Source organism: Lagenorhynchus albirostris, chromosome 6, assembly GCF_949774975.1.
Source record: "Lagenorhynchus albirostris chromosome 6, mLagAlb1.1, whole genome shotgun sequence".
NCBI lineage: Eukaryota > Metazoa > Chordata > Mammalia > Artiodactyla > Delphinidae > Lagenorhynchus > Lagenorhynchus albirostris.
This window is the reverse complement of record NC_083100.1, coordinates 118,404,962-118,419,632: the sequence shown is the minus strand read 5'-3', so window position 1 is coordinate 118,419,632 and position 14,671 is coordinate 118,404,962. Positions and strand designations below refer to the sequence as shown.

Genomic DNA, 14,671 nt, shown 5'->3' with positions numbered 1-14,671 from the left:
GTGGAGGGAAAGACTTCATGGAGGTGGAGCCATCCTGAAATTGGAGCCCCAGCAGACTGGGTGTGTGAGGGCATCGTTGAGAAAGTCAGCTTCGAGCTGCTTGTGTATGTGTAGGGTCGGGGGAGAAGGCTAGTGGGCAGGGATGATCATGGTGCCTGCTCAGCCTGCCTTCTGGAGCACACCCTTGGTGTGTGTGCTGGGCGCCTTGCTGTCTGCAGAGCCTCGAAGACAGTGGACTTTTCTTCCTCTGAAGACCTGTAGGGGACTTCCCTGGTGGCACAGTGGTTAAGAATCCGCCTGCCAATGCGGGGGACACGGGTTCGAGCCCTGGTCCGGGAAGATCCTACATGCCGCGGAGCAACTAAGCCCATGTGCCACAACTACTGAGCCTGCGCTCTAGAGCCCGCAAGCCACAACTGCTGAGACTGAGTGCTGTAACTACTGAAGCCCGCACACCTAGATCCCATGCTCTGCAACAGGAGAAGCCACCGCAATGAGAAGCCCATGCACCGCAACGAAGAGTAGCCCCTGCTCGCTGCAACTAGAGAAAGCCCACGCAGCAATGAAGACCCAGTGCAGCCAAAAATAAAAAAAAAAACACAAAAAATAAATTTTTTTTAAAAAAAGAGACAAGACGGAGTTCTAAATGGAGAGGTTCAGGGAGGGTCTGATCACATTTGTGTTTTAGAAGAATTAATGTGGCACTTTGATGAATGCTCCTGAATGCTCTAAAATCGAAATTTCCAGTAAAAGGACATTGAGTGCATCCCAGATTTGATTGTTTGGGTTTTGGAGGAATATTTTGATAGCACAGTTATTGAAAAAAAAATCTGTAGTTATGTAAAAACTGATTATTCTTTGGTGAATCTCACTCATAGCAGTTACAATGAGTATCCCTATTTGCACTGATGGGTGGCATGTTCTTATGGGGTCTGACCTGTGCCTCGACACAGGTCTCCTTTATAGCCTACTGGATCTCAGGTTTCCACGTATCCATCCCTTACTTAACGATCTTGTGTTGTATGTTCAGTAGTCTCTTATTATTATTAATTGATTAATGCTCTAGGGAGACGTGCTGCCCTGAGCATGTTTTTCTTCATGGAACCCTTCACACATGCTGTTCTCCTGCCTGGATGCTCAGTGTCTTGGTCTTCATCCAGATTACAGCAAATTCCTTACCGTCCCCCCGAATAGTCGGGGGCTTGTTGCTGCACGGTCGTTCCTCTCGTAGTACTTGTAGCCTGTGGTTATCCCAGTTGAAATCGGTGATTACTTGTGTAAGTGGTGCCTCAGTGCTCTTTTCCCTGTTAGAAGGCATAGCTCTAGTCTTCACATGGTTTCTGTGGAACTGGACAGCCCCATGTTTGAGCAGGTATCTGGAACAATTATATTGGGTTCTGATACCATGCTTAAGATGTGTTGAGTAACCAGAAAGTGTTACTTTTTTTCACATAGATATAGGAATTATAAGCCAATCTATGTAAATATGTTAGATGTGACTTTCATATGAATGATCCTGAATTTCACCTCCTAAATGAAGTACTTAGTTTTCTATCTTTTTTTTTTTTTTCAGTATTTATTTCTGAACAGTGCACTCAGGTTTCTTTTTAACGTTTGCATGTGCACTCTCTAGAGTGGCTTCAGTCATCCATCTTCTCTGGAGGCCTGCAGACTAGCCAGATCCACTACAGCTACAATGAGGAGAAAGATGAGGACCACTGTAGCTCTCCAGGGGGCACTCCCGCCAGCAAGTCCCGGCTCTACTCCCACAGACGGGCGCTGGGTGACCATTCCCAGGCATTCCTGCAAGCCATTGCTGACAATAACATTCAAGACCACAACGTGAAGGTGAGTGAGGCCTTCCCACACTCAGCGTCCTTTGTTTACGTTAGGACTTTGACTTGTGAACACCTTAGCACAGACTTTGGTTAGCTTAGCACAGACTTTGTTTATGTATTATTTGGAGGGCTGGTTTTGAGGTAAGAGGCTGGTTCAGTTCAATGTCCGGTGAGGTTTTAGAAGCTACAGCACTTAGTTTAGAATTCATGACGATGTTGTGAGGTTGGCTCTGAAGTTACCCCCAGCTGTTTCTGTTGCAGGACTTTCTGTGTCAGATAGAAAGGTACTGTAGGCAGTGCCACTTGACCACACCCATCACCTTTCCTCCTGAGCATCCTGTGGAGGAGGTCGGCCGCTTGCTGTTATGCTGCCTCTTAAAACATGAAGATTTAGGTATGACGCTCAATATTGTAGCTGTACTGTAGATCTTTCAACTGACATGTAGTACACATTCATTCCTACCCTGCCCTTTCTTTTAAATATCTTTTACAGGTCACGTGGCATTATCTTTAGTTTATGCAGGTACACTTGGTATTGAGCAAGTAAAGCACAGAACGTTGCCTAAATCAGTGGTGGATGTTTGTAGAGTTGTCTACCAAGCAAAATGCTCACTCATTAAGGTAAATAGATTTCGATTTTCTTTCTTCTGTGCTTCTGGACAGTTGGCGAAGTATTTGTTGTTAAGTTGTTCTTTCATATTTAACTTTGTAGACACATCAAGAACAGGGCCGTTCTTACAAGGAGGTCTGTGCCCCAGTCATTGAACGTTTGAGGTTCCTCTTTAATGAACTGAGACCTGCAGTTTGTAATGACCTCTCTATAATGTCCAAGTTTAAACTGTTAAGTTCTTTGCCCCGCTGGAGGAGGATAGCTCAGAAGATAATTCGAGAACGAAGGAAGAAGAGAGGTAAGAAGGTAAAAGGTAGGAGGATTCTTTCAGAGTGTGTCCCCGTATAGGTGTCTGTGGTTGCAGTGAGGCTGTGGGCTGCTGCTCACCTATTGTAGCATTTTCACAAGTGCCATAATGTTTGTTATGTGTATTTAGGGTTAAGTGTACAAATCCTGCTTATTTTTCCAAGATATCAGATGATGATGCAACTTTGGGATTGAGTGTGTTATCATTTGGTAACTAGTAAATTGATGCTGAAAATACTGTAAACTTTATTAAATTGATGGGGAAAAGGAAGTGTTTTTTTAATCACTTGTCCTGGTAATGAGATATATGGGAACGTTTAATCTTTCAATAAATCTTGCCATTCTTGTGAAGAAATGTTTTTCTTTGGCAATATTGAGTATTCTGAAACATGGAAGATTGTTATAAAAGGAAACAAAAGAGTTACTGATATTTTCAGGAAGCAACTGTGTAGCGATATGGAAAAGAGTTTTTGTATTAACCAAACTTCGAGTGAAAATACATACTTTCTAATTTGGTCACTTGTGGTTATAAGCAAGTCTACCAAAATATCTGATTATATTCTTATGAATTATATTGATTTATCCCCAGATTAGCTTATTAAGCAATATTAATTACTGAGTTTTAGATGGACATTACAAACAATGCCATGAAAGACTAACTTATTGTAGACGCCATCCTGAATTGATTGTTCCTGAGCTTAAACCACAGCTTATCTGGATCCTGGAGATGCTCTGAATCAGGAGATATGGCAGGAACACTTCTGAGATCCCTTTAACCCAGGTAGCCAGGAAACTCAGAGACTGCCATCTCAGCGTGAGGGAGGGTGGCCCCATCCCTGTGTGGCCATTGCCTCCCTGGTCTCTGAGCTCACACTGCCACCACTTAAAATTTCTTGATGTTGTGGGTTTATATACTTAATTGTAACATAGAAATAATTAATATTCCTGGTGCTGTGCTAAGTTTGATGATTTACTGGTAGGGCTCCACAGGACTCAGAAGAACTATTATACTCTTAGTTATTACTGTGAAAGGGTACAGATAAAAATTAGCAAGAGGAGAGGTGCATGGAGGGAATTCCAAAGGAAACTGGGTCCGGGCTTCCAGTGTTCCCTCCAGTGAATCACACAGGGTCGTGCTTGGTTCTCTCAGCAGTGACATGTGACACGTGTGAAGGACTGTCAGTCAGGAATGCTCACCTGAACCTTGGTGTCCAGGGTTGTTGTTGGGAGTCAGTCACGTGGCCATGTGGGGCCTGCGTGATTGCTCTCAGCTGCCCAGACTCCATCCAGAGTAGACACAGGCAGTTGCCGTAAGTCACAAGCTGTCTGGTTACACTGGTAAAGGTGGTCCTGTGCCTCAGACACACTCTTCTCAGGCAGAACATACCAAGGTTTCAGAGCTCAGTTCGCAGGAGCTGGTGAAGAGCCAGTGCTGACGGGACAGGCCTTTCTTGGGAATTTGCAGGGTTTGAGCAGCCCAGACCTGCTGTGTTAATGTTTTATTGCCTATGTTTATTATTGTGTTGCTGGTTATTTATATTATATATTGAGAAGAATGAGACTTAAAACCTTGAAGAGGACCAAAAGTACGGAAGCAACACCACATATCACATTGCAAATTCAATAGAAATTTCTCTGATTAAAAAGACTAACGTAGTCAGAGGCATCTAATTGATTCAGTTGCACAGTGGTGACAGAACCAATGCACTAGTCCAGGGTGGGCAAACTAGGGTCTGGGGACAAATGCAGCCTACCACTTGCTATGTATCGCCCATGAGCTAAGGCTGGGTTTTGCATTTTTAAATTATTTTTTAAAAACTCAAAAGAAGACTATGATTCATGAAGATTATATGAAGTTTAAATGACAGCATTCATAAATAAAATTTGCCAGTTTTCATGCTGCAACAGTAGAGTATTTGCAGTAGACTGAAATAGCTTGCAAAGGCTAAAATATTCACTGTCTGGCCCTTTATGAAAAAGTTTGCCAACCCCTGGGCTTCCCCTTCTTTAGGGCTTCCCTCCATCATAACACTGTCACTGTCTTTCTATCCCTGACATGGAGTGGCAAAGTGTTATTACTAGATGTCATGTGAGAATAATTATGATAGTTTTTACTTTTGTAATTTGAGCACTTGACAATGATATTTATGTGTTTCTGTGAATAAAATATATCCTTTACCTTCATGCAAATTTAAACATTTCTTAATTTAAAATCATATTTAATGATTGTTATAATGAATGATGTTTTTAAACATAGTTCCTAAGAAGCCAGACTCTACTGATGATGAAGAAAAAATTGGAAACGGAGAGAGTGAAGAAGCTTGCATCTTGCCTCACAGTCCTATAAATGTGGACAAAAGACCCATTACAGTTAAATCACCCAAGGTGAAGTATTTTGTGTGGTTCTAAGACTGGCTGTGTAGAAGCACAACATACTGCAAGGGAATCCACAAATATTGTTGCTTTGTTTTTGAATATACAGTAGAGAGTTTGGTGGTCATTAAAAGTATGAGTAACTGTGCCCCAGTGATGCTTAATGCACTTGACTTATGGTGCCCTGGTCAAATTGATAGCCAGAGAAGTGTTTCCTTTTGCCTTTATTAGTATATTGTATCATTATTTGTTCACCATTTTCTTCATTCATTTATTCACTCATTCATTGAATGTATCCTTTGTTCCAGAAGCTATTAATATGGATGATAATTTAACTTTGCATGTCAGGTTAGCTGATTCCAAAGTATGTAAGCATATAGATTATAAATTCACTTATAAGCCTATTTATGATGTAGTCATTTTTATCATAAATTAATTACTAAATTTAAAATATTTTACCAATTTAAACCTAGTGGCATTTATTTATATTTTCTTCAAGTAATTGTTTTAGAGCACATGTTAATATGAATAGGGTTAACTAATGGTGAAAATGGTTTTCCTTTGTCAGGATAAATGGCAGCCACTGTTGAGTACAGTTACAGGTGTTCACAAATACAAATGGTTGAAGCAGAATGTTCAGGGTCTGTATCCTCAGTCTGCACTCCTCAGTACTATTGCTGAATTTGCCCTTAAAGAAGAGCCAGTGGATGTGGAAAAAATGAGAAAGTGCCTACTAAAACAGGTAAATTTGCTAAGAACATTCTTCTCTGTATTGGATAATACGTAAACACTTAACGGTATGCATTGATGTTTTGCAGTTGGAGAGAGCAGAGGTTCGCCTGGAAGGGATAGATACAATTTTAAAACTGGCAGCCAAAAATTTCTTACTTCCGTCTGTGCAGTATGCTATGTTCTGTGGATGGCAAAGACTTATTCCAGAGGGGATTGATATAGGGTAAGACTTCATAATATTTTTTTCTTAATTAAGGGAAGCTGTGACAACAAAGCATTGTTTTATTGAAGCCTGGCAGTATTCTGAGTAAAATTCTTCATCTTTGTTTGAAAGGGAACCCCTTACTGATTGTTTAAAGGATGTTGATTTGATCCCACCTTTTAATCGGATGCTGCTTGAAGTAACTTTTGGCAAGCTGTATGCTTGGGCTGTTCAGAATATTCGAAATGTTTTGATGGATGCAAATAACAAGTTTAAAGAACTTGGTGAGTTAAAAATCTGACAGTTAAAAGGCTGTATTAAAATTGCTGTTGATGTCAATGATCACATCAGCATTATTTCATAGTTTGGCTCTTTATTATATATTCTGGAAACTTGCAAATTCTTATTATTGCTTTGAAGACTTTAATAACTTTGTGCATTAGAATGATAATCTAAGCTGCTTTAAGTTTTCTCAAATTCTAAACAAAACTTTCAAAATTTGGCAGAAGATACAATCTTGTAGTATCCTAATATAAAGCTTTTGCATTTTAACATTTTCATGTGTATCACTTACACAATCTATCCTAGAATGTGTATCCTATATTAATACATAATTTCCTGGACAGTTTGAGCATCTACAAAGAAGTGGTAGGATTGGTTTTGTGGAAGAGAAGTGAAATATCTCTCTTACATTTGACATGAAATGAGTAAGCCACCAGGGATATTTAGAAGAGCAGTGTGATACGTTTTGTAGACAGATGAAGATAGCTGTATGTGGAGTGGTGGTGGTATGATTATTGCAAAGCAATACAGAGCTGCCCGATGTCCACACTCTATGGATATCTGATGAAAAAGACAGACTTATAAAAAAAATTGTTAATGCTTTCTTCATCGTGTATGTTCTTGTATCCATGCACAAGAAATTTATGTAGGTGCCAATGCTTTTTAGGTATCCAGCCTGTCCCCCTGCAAACCATCACAAATGAGAACCCGTCGGGACCCAGCCTGGGGACAACCCCACAAGCACGCTTTCTCCTGGTAATGCTCAGCACGCTCACCCTGCAGCACGGTGCCCACAACCTGAGCCTCCTGCTGAACTCCGGCATGCTCGCTCTCACACAGACAGCACTTCGGCTCATCGGTGGGTCGGCATCGCCCTAAGTCCTTTGTGAAAATGCCACGGTTTTGCCTTGATCTCTCTCTCTCTTTTTATAAACTTTTTTTTTTATTGTGGTAAAATACAAATAACATAAAATTTACTATTCTAAGTACTTTTATGTTTATAACTCATTGTTATCAGTAAGCACATCCACAGTGTTGTGCAAGCCTTAATACTATCTAGTTCCATAACTTTTCATCACCCCAAACGCAAACCCATATCCATTTAGCAGTGACTCCTGAATTCCCACTCCCCCAGCTGTTGGCAACAACAAGTCTGCTTTCTGTCTCTATGGACTTGCTCCTTCTGGATATTTCATACAAATGAAAGCATACAATTTTAGCCTTTTGTATCTGGCTTATTTCATTTAGCATGTATCAGTACTTCATTTCTTTCTATGGCTGAAAACTGTTATATGAATATACTGTGTTTTATTTATCCATTCATCCATTGATGGACATTGGCTTGTATCTGCCTTTTGGCCATGGTGAGTGGTGCTGCTAGGAACATTTGTGTACAAGTTTTTGTTTGCACATTTGTTTGCACATTTGTTTGCACATTTGTTTGCACATTTGTGTACAAGTTTTTATTTGTTACCAGTCCTTTTGTCATATACTTAGGAGTGGAATTGCAGGGTCATATGGTAATCCTATGTTCAGCTTGCTCAGGAACTGTCAAACTATTCCACAGCACTATACCATTTTACATTCCCACCAGCAATGGGCCAGGAGTTTCAGTTTCTCCATGTCCTTGCCAACACTAGTTATTTTCTGGTTTTTTTTTTTTTTTTTTAAATTAAGGCTACCCTACTTGGCGTGAAGTGGTATTTCATTGTGGTTTGTTTTACACTTCACTAATGTTGAATGATGTTGAGCCTCTTTACCTGTGCTTGTTGTATATCTAGGAGAAACGTCTGTTCACGTCCTTTGCCCATTTTAAAATTGGGTTGTTTGTGTTTTGAGTTGTCTGGGTCCTTTACATATTCTGGATACTAGATTGTTATCAGTTACGTGATTTGAAGACATTTTTTTCCCAGTCTGGGTTTTGTTTTTCTTTGGTGCCCAGAAATTTTAAAATTTGATTAAGTGTAATTTATCTGTTATTCTTTTGTTGCTTGTGCTTTTGATTTCCTGTTCAAGAAATCATTGCCAAATCCAAGGTCAAGAGGATTACCCATTATGTTTTCTTCCTTAAGTCTTATATTTAGATCTTTGATCCATTTTAAGGTAGTTTCTTAATATGGTGTGGGGTAAGGGTTCACTTTATTTCTTTTGGTTATCCAGTTGTTCCAGTATCATCTGTTGGAAAGACTCTTCTTTTCTCAAGTTCTTAGCACCCTTGTCAAAAATCATTTGACTATAGATACTTAAGTTTGTTTGTAGACCCTCAGTTCTGCTCTGTTGGTCTCTGTGTCTGTCATTACGCCAGTCCCACACTGTTTTGAACACTGCAGCTTTGTGGTAAGTTTTGAAATCGATAAGTCCTTCAACTTTGTTTTTCTTTCTCAAGATTACTTTGGGTCCCTTGCATTTCCATATGACTTTCAGGTCTGGCTTTCCCATGTCTGCAAAAAAGGCCATTGGGGTTTTGTAGGGATTGTATTGAATCTGTAGATTCTGTTGGGGAGTACTGCCATCTTCAAAATATTAAGTCTTTCATTCCATAAATATGAGATATCTTTATATTTATTTAGGTCTTCTTTCGTTTCTTTGAGCAGTATTTTATAGTTTTATTGTTATCAGGGTAATGCTGGTAACTCATAGAGTGAGTTAGGAAGTAGTTTCCTCCTATTCTGTCTTTGAAAGGGTTAGAGAATTGGTGTTAGTTCTTTTTTAAATGTTTGGTAGAATTCACCAGTTAAGCCATCTTGCCCTGGGTTTTTGTTGTTGTGGAGAGTTTTTTGGTTACTGATTCAACTCTTCACTTGTTTTAGGTCTATTCACATTTTCTATTTGTTCTTGAGGCAGGTAATTTCTATGTTTTTAGGAATTTATCCATTTCATCTAGGTTAGCTAATTTATTGGTGTACAGTTGTTCACAGTGTGGTCATAATTCTCTTTATTTCTATAGGATCAGTAGCAATGTCCCCACTTTTTCTTTCTGGTTTTAGTGATTTGCATCTTCTCTTTTTTTTTTTTTTTAGTTAATCTACCTAAAAGTTTGTCAATTTTATTGATGACATTTTTCAAAAAAACAACTTTTGGTTTTGTTGATTCTGTTGTTTTTCTATTTTCTATTTATCTCTGCTCTAATCTTTATTATTTCCTTCTTTCTAACTTTGGGTTTACTTTGTTCTTGTTTTTCCAGTTCCTCCAGGTGTAGTTAAGTTATTGATTTGAGATCTTCTTTTTTTACTGTGTGCATTTATAGATTTAAATTTCCCCCTTAGGACTGATTTTGCTGCATCTCATAAGCTTTGGTATGTTGTGTTTTTGTTTTCATTTGTCTCAAAGTATTAATTTCTCTTGTGATTTTTGTTTCTTTGACTGGTTGTTTAAGTGTGTGTTATTTAATTTCCACATATTTGTGAATTTTCCAGTTTTCCTTCTGTTGTTAATTCCTAGTTTCATTCCATTGTGGTCTGAGAAGATAATTTATATGATTTTACTTATTTCAATTTATTATTTTTTTTCTTTTCTTTTTTCTTTTTGTGGTACGCGGGCCTCTCACTGTTGTGGCCTCCCCCGTTGCGGAGCACAGGCTCTGGACGCGCAGGCTCAGCGGCCATGGCTCACGGGCCCAACCGCTCCGCGGCATGTGGGAACTTCCCGGACCGGGGCACGAACCCGTGTCCCCTGCATCGGCAGGCGGACTCTCAGCCACTGCGCCACCAGGGAAGCCCCTATTTCAATTTATTGAGACTTGTGTTGTGGCCTAACATACTGCTTCTCCTGGAGGGTGTTGTTCTCTTTGTCCTTGAGAAGAGTGTGTCTTCTGCTCTTTTTGTGTAGAATGTCTCTACATGTCTGTTAGATCTGATTGGTTTATAATGTTGTTCTTTGCCTGAAATTTTGAGATACTACAGGGCCAGTATTCCAAGTCCAAATGAAAGAGCAAGGCTTTCCTAAGCTCTTTGATTTTGTCAGTCTTTGTGCCCACACGACCCATTCAGAAATATGCACCATACTGTCAGTCAACATCTGATTTCTGCAGACCTCATTAGCAACTAAAAATTGTTTTAAAAATCTTGAAAGTGTATTTCCATCTAGAAATTGCCTTTCTTTTTCTGTTGTCTCCCTTTTTTCCAGAGACTCCAGTAGGTAAAAATCATAGCACAAATCATTAATTATGGGGGCTTCCTCTGTTAACAGTACTCAAGAGTTTAAATTCCAATCTGACTACTGGCTGCAAAAAGCCAGGGAGTTGTGTCCAATGAATACATATCTATCTTTGTTGCTTTCTCTGATCAAGGTGATTTCTCTTTCATACAAGAAATTATAAGCATATGTTTTATATTAATTTTTATGTATACTTCTACATACAATAGCCACAAAATACAAAGCCACTTAAAGAAAGATTCTCCTTTTTTTCTTATTGCAAAATGAAAAAAAGCAGCAAATTCAGCCTTTAGAGGGTTAAAATTACAGCTGCCAGGGGAGATCCCAGATGGAATGCAGCCCCTGCCCCTTCTGGGGCCTCACAGAGGCACTGCCAGGCTGAAGAAAAGACTATTTTCCCTCCAGTTTATCTAAAGCTTTTACTCCAGACCTGGGAATTGAATAACCTTTTTTTCTCCCTCTTGGAGGAGAGTGGAACACAAACTTTACATTTTTAACCGACCCAAGCCCATTTTTGGGAATGTTTGGGGCACTTTTCCTCTTACGTGGAGACAGAACAAAGACCACAGGGTTACCAGGGATGTGCTTTCCCCTCCCTCAGTCCAAGCAAGCTGGCTGCTGGGGTTGAATTTACTGTTTTCAAATACATTGGTAAATTTTATTTCTCACAGCTGACAGGTCAGCTTCTGTTTTATACTATGGGTGGTTCCATGGCCACCAGGGACCAAATATTCATCATGTCCCATCCCTTCATTCTTCCTTGTACCGAACAATGCTTTTGCAATATCTCAGTGACTCAGGGTTGTTCTAGAGAATCCCATTGCTGTCATCCCTGTGTCAGGGTCCCCAAGACCACCCCCAGTTTTAATGATATGCTAGCAGGCCTCACAATACTCTAGATATAGTCATACTTAGGGCTAAAGTTTATTACAGTGAAAGAATAGAAAGCAAAATCAACGATGGCATATGGGCAAAGTCTGGGAGAAACTAGACACAAGTTCTCTCCCAGTGGAGACCCACAGGGTGCACTTAGTTCCCCCAGCAAAGAGTTGTGACCACACATGTGAAGTGTTGTCGTCACATGCAAAGTGTGGAGACTCGTGCCCTGTGCTTTCACTGGGCAGGTCATGCAGGCATCTCTGCCTGGCACTTGAGTAAGTTTCAGGCCCCCCAGAAGGAAGCAGGTTTCAGCATGTTGTTTGTGCAAACAGTTTAGGCACAGGGATGCATTCTTGGCAGTGAGGGGATGGTGGGAGCCCTCACGAAATCCAGGTTCCCAGAGGCCAGCTGATGGCTGACTTGCAAACAGGCTGTCTAGGGACAGCAGTATCAGGCCTGCTCTGTCAGCTCTTTTCTTTACAGTACCATAATTAAAGTTTGTTAATTTCTCACACGGTTAAACATTTAGGTGGTTATTTTTTGTTTTTCTGTTCTAATAAAAACATGAGTGATGAATGTCTCTCTAATAACTTAAAATCATTTTGTTTTTTGGAGTGGGGCATAACTCCTAGAAATAGAGTAAATGTCTTTCCTGAGAATTTTTATATCTTTTACATCTTCTGATACATATTTATATATTTTGTCCTCCACTTAACCTTTTTAAAAATTTTAGTTCTCATCAGTAAATTTTTCATGGTATCTGTTGTATAGGTAGAAAAATATACTACGGATTCTTTAAAATTATTATCTTCATTAATATGTAATACTTAAAAAAAAACATATCAAGATTAGGAAATTCTAACTACTTATTGGCTCATCTGCTGTTTTTGATGCTCTGATAGGCCCTAGTTGTGATAATGTTGAAGAAGATATGAACTCTTCCGCCCGAGGAGCTTCTGCCACAGTTTTGGAAGAGACACGGAAAGAAACAGCCCCAGTACAGCTCCCAGTTTCAGGGCCAGAGCTGGCCGCCATGATGAAGATTGGAACCAGGGTCATGAGAGGCGTGGACTGGAAATGGGGTGATCAGGTACTTAGAGATTTGACTTAAACACATTAGCCATATACGTTAGTTACTTTCTGCACATCCTGACTTGCATGCTGTGAGTAGGTGGAAACTGGAATAAATACCTACCTCATTCAAGGACATGTGTGATTGACAGGTGATGTAGTTGTTGATTTCCGGGCAGGTGAATAGAATCTCAAAACCAGTAGAGAGTAGCGGCGGCCTGCTTTAGGGCCCTTGAACAGGATCAAGTCTATGAGGAGTGGCGACTCTTTTCAGGAAACTCCTGGCATAGGCGCGACTTGAGGTGCAGCCCAGAACAAGTGTGAGAGGGGGCAGGAGAGGGTAATCCTCACCTGAATAATCATGTAGGGAAAGCTCTGACACTGCCTCTGTGAGCTCATGGCCGTGTGCCGGTAAGGCGTGCTGACCCAGTGGCTACAAGCACCTGCTTGGGTGGTGCCCATCTTTCCACTTCTCCCCCAGCACTTTGCTCCTGTGTCTCTGTCAGGTCGCCCCAAGTAGAGGCCGGGGGCTGGGCTCTGCGCCGGTGCTGGAGCCACTAGCTGAGGACAGCGCTCGCCCTTCTGTGACGTGGAGCGTTCTTGTCATGTCCAGGTTTTCTCAGCCTCACTCTTAAGCACATGCCTCCTGAGAATCATCTCAGAGTGACTGGAACAGCTAGCAGCATCCTAAAAACAGCTTCTCCTCATAGAAATGAGAGGCAGAGGTTCACTCTAAGATCTGGGGGAAAAATGAAGAACGAGAGGCAACGAGGAGATACTGGTGCTTGTTGGAGGTTCCTGACCTTGTGAAGCCCCAGGAGGGGTTGAGGGGCCAAGGAGCAGGGTGGCAGGACCAGGCTGGGAAGTCTGGTCTCTGCACTGGCTTAGAGAGCGTGCTAATTGAGGTGGTGCTTTCCCCGCTCACCTCTTTGGTAAAGGCGTGCGAGCAGGTTCGTGCTGGTGTTCACTTTACAGTGATGATGTGAGCTGGGCATGTAGGTGGGTTTGGAGCCCCCTGTGGACTCGGGGGCTGTGTCCATTGCTGCAGCCATCTTCACAGGCAGTGTTCCTGTGACAGACAGGCCCGCACACCTTTAACCCGTCTCTGCTTTGGCTTCCTCAGGACGGACCTCCTCCTGGCCTCGGCCGCGTGATTGGTGAACTTGGAGAGGATGGCTGGATCAGGGTCCAGTGGGACACAGGCAGCACCAACTCTTACAGGATGGGGAAGGAGGGGAAGTACGACCTGAAGTTGGCGGAGCTTCCGGCCTCTACGCAGCCCTCGGCAGACGACTCGGACACGGAGGACGACTCCGGTGGGTGCCCGGGGGACCTGGCAAGCTGTGTGTTGGCTGCCCGTCCTTTCATCTGGGAGTGAGAGAGGTGCTCTGTAGGTCAGGCTTTCCCGGAAGGTCTAGTTGACAGGCCCCGGGTGATTTCTGAGGGACTTGACTCCCCATTTCGCCTCGGAGACAGTGGGGGGCGGCGGGGTGAGGCAGTGGGGAGCTTGCTGTGTCCTCTCCCCTGGTGGGCCTCCCGCTGTCCCTGAGCCTGTTCCTGGAGTTGCGGGCATTGCCTCACCGTGCCCTGAGCATGTGTTCTTCCTTCTTTCACCTTCCCCTCCTGAGGCCCTTCCCTCAGAATGTGGCACATAATGTGGAGTTAGTCAGTACTTTACTGCCTTAGAGAAAGTGAGGGTGAGAACTTAGAGTGACCTCAGAAAGTTAACCCTGTAAGGAGAGGTAAGGCTGTGGGAAGAGGGCTCCATGACACTTTTTGAGACGCATCTGAAAGACCCCGGGATGCCGATCTTGGCGAGACTGTCTAGGAGGCTGGCACTGATTCTTGGGGCTCAGGTGTCTGCTGTATGCATAGCATGGCAGGCTCCCAAGGTCACTCTTATGGTTAGGAGAGGAGACCCAAGAGGCTGAGCTCGCTAGAGAAGGGGTGGCGTGGAAGGTGGCAGAGGCTGTGTTCTGTGCCCATTGCATGTGCAGGCTGCTCCATGCATGTCAGATATAAATGGGTGACCCCTGTCTTGGGCATGTTAGGAGTAGTGTGCGGGAAGCTGTGTGGCCCTGCCTAGATAGTTGGTGCTGGTTTGTTACTACTGTATCTGACAGTGTCCAGGCCAGGTGTCCCTCCTCCCAGCTCTCTGCCTGGGGGCTTTGCTTGTGAAGTTGGGCCCTGAGCAGGGCAGGCCAAGTGACAGAGAGGTGGCCC

At 42.3% G+C, this 14,671-nt stretch overlaps 1 protein-coding gene across 1 annotated transcript in view; it reads left to right on the top strand.

Annotated features, from left to right (window-relative positions):
* Nucleotides 1-14,671, top strand: part of HERC2 (HECT and RLD domain containing E3 ubiquitin protein ligase 2) — a 230,619-nt gene that overhangs the window by 93,064 nt on the left and 122,884 nt on the right. The window contains exons 27-37 of the mRNA XM_060153132.1: nt 1,634-1,848; nt 2,100-2,232; nt 2,332-2,459; nt 2,551-2,746; nt 5,012-5,139; nt 5,696-5,869; nt 5,946-6,082; nt 6,194-6,345; nt 7,011-7,202; nt 12,280-12,467; nt 13,572-13,764. Of these exons, the coding sequence (XP_060009115.1) occupies nt 1,634-1,848; nt 2,100-2,232; nt 2,332-2,459; nt 2,551-2,746; nt 5,012-5,139; nt 5,696-5,869; nt 5,946-6,082; nt 6,194-6,345; nt 7,011-7,202; nt 12,280-12,467; nt 13,572-13,764 (1,836 nt within the window). The remainder of the gene's footprint in view (nt 1-1,633; nt 1,849-2,099; nt 2,233-2,331; nt 2,460-2,550; nt 2,747-5,011; nt 5,140-5,695; nt 5,870-5,945; nt 6,083-6,193; nt 6,346-7,010; nt 7,203-12,279; nt 12,468-13,571; nt 13,765-14,671) is intronic.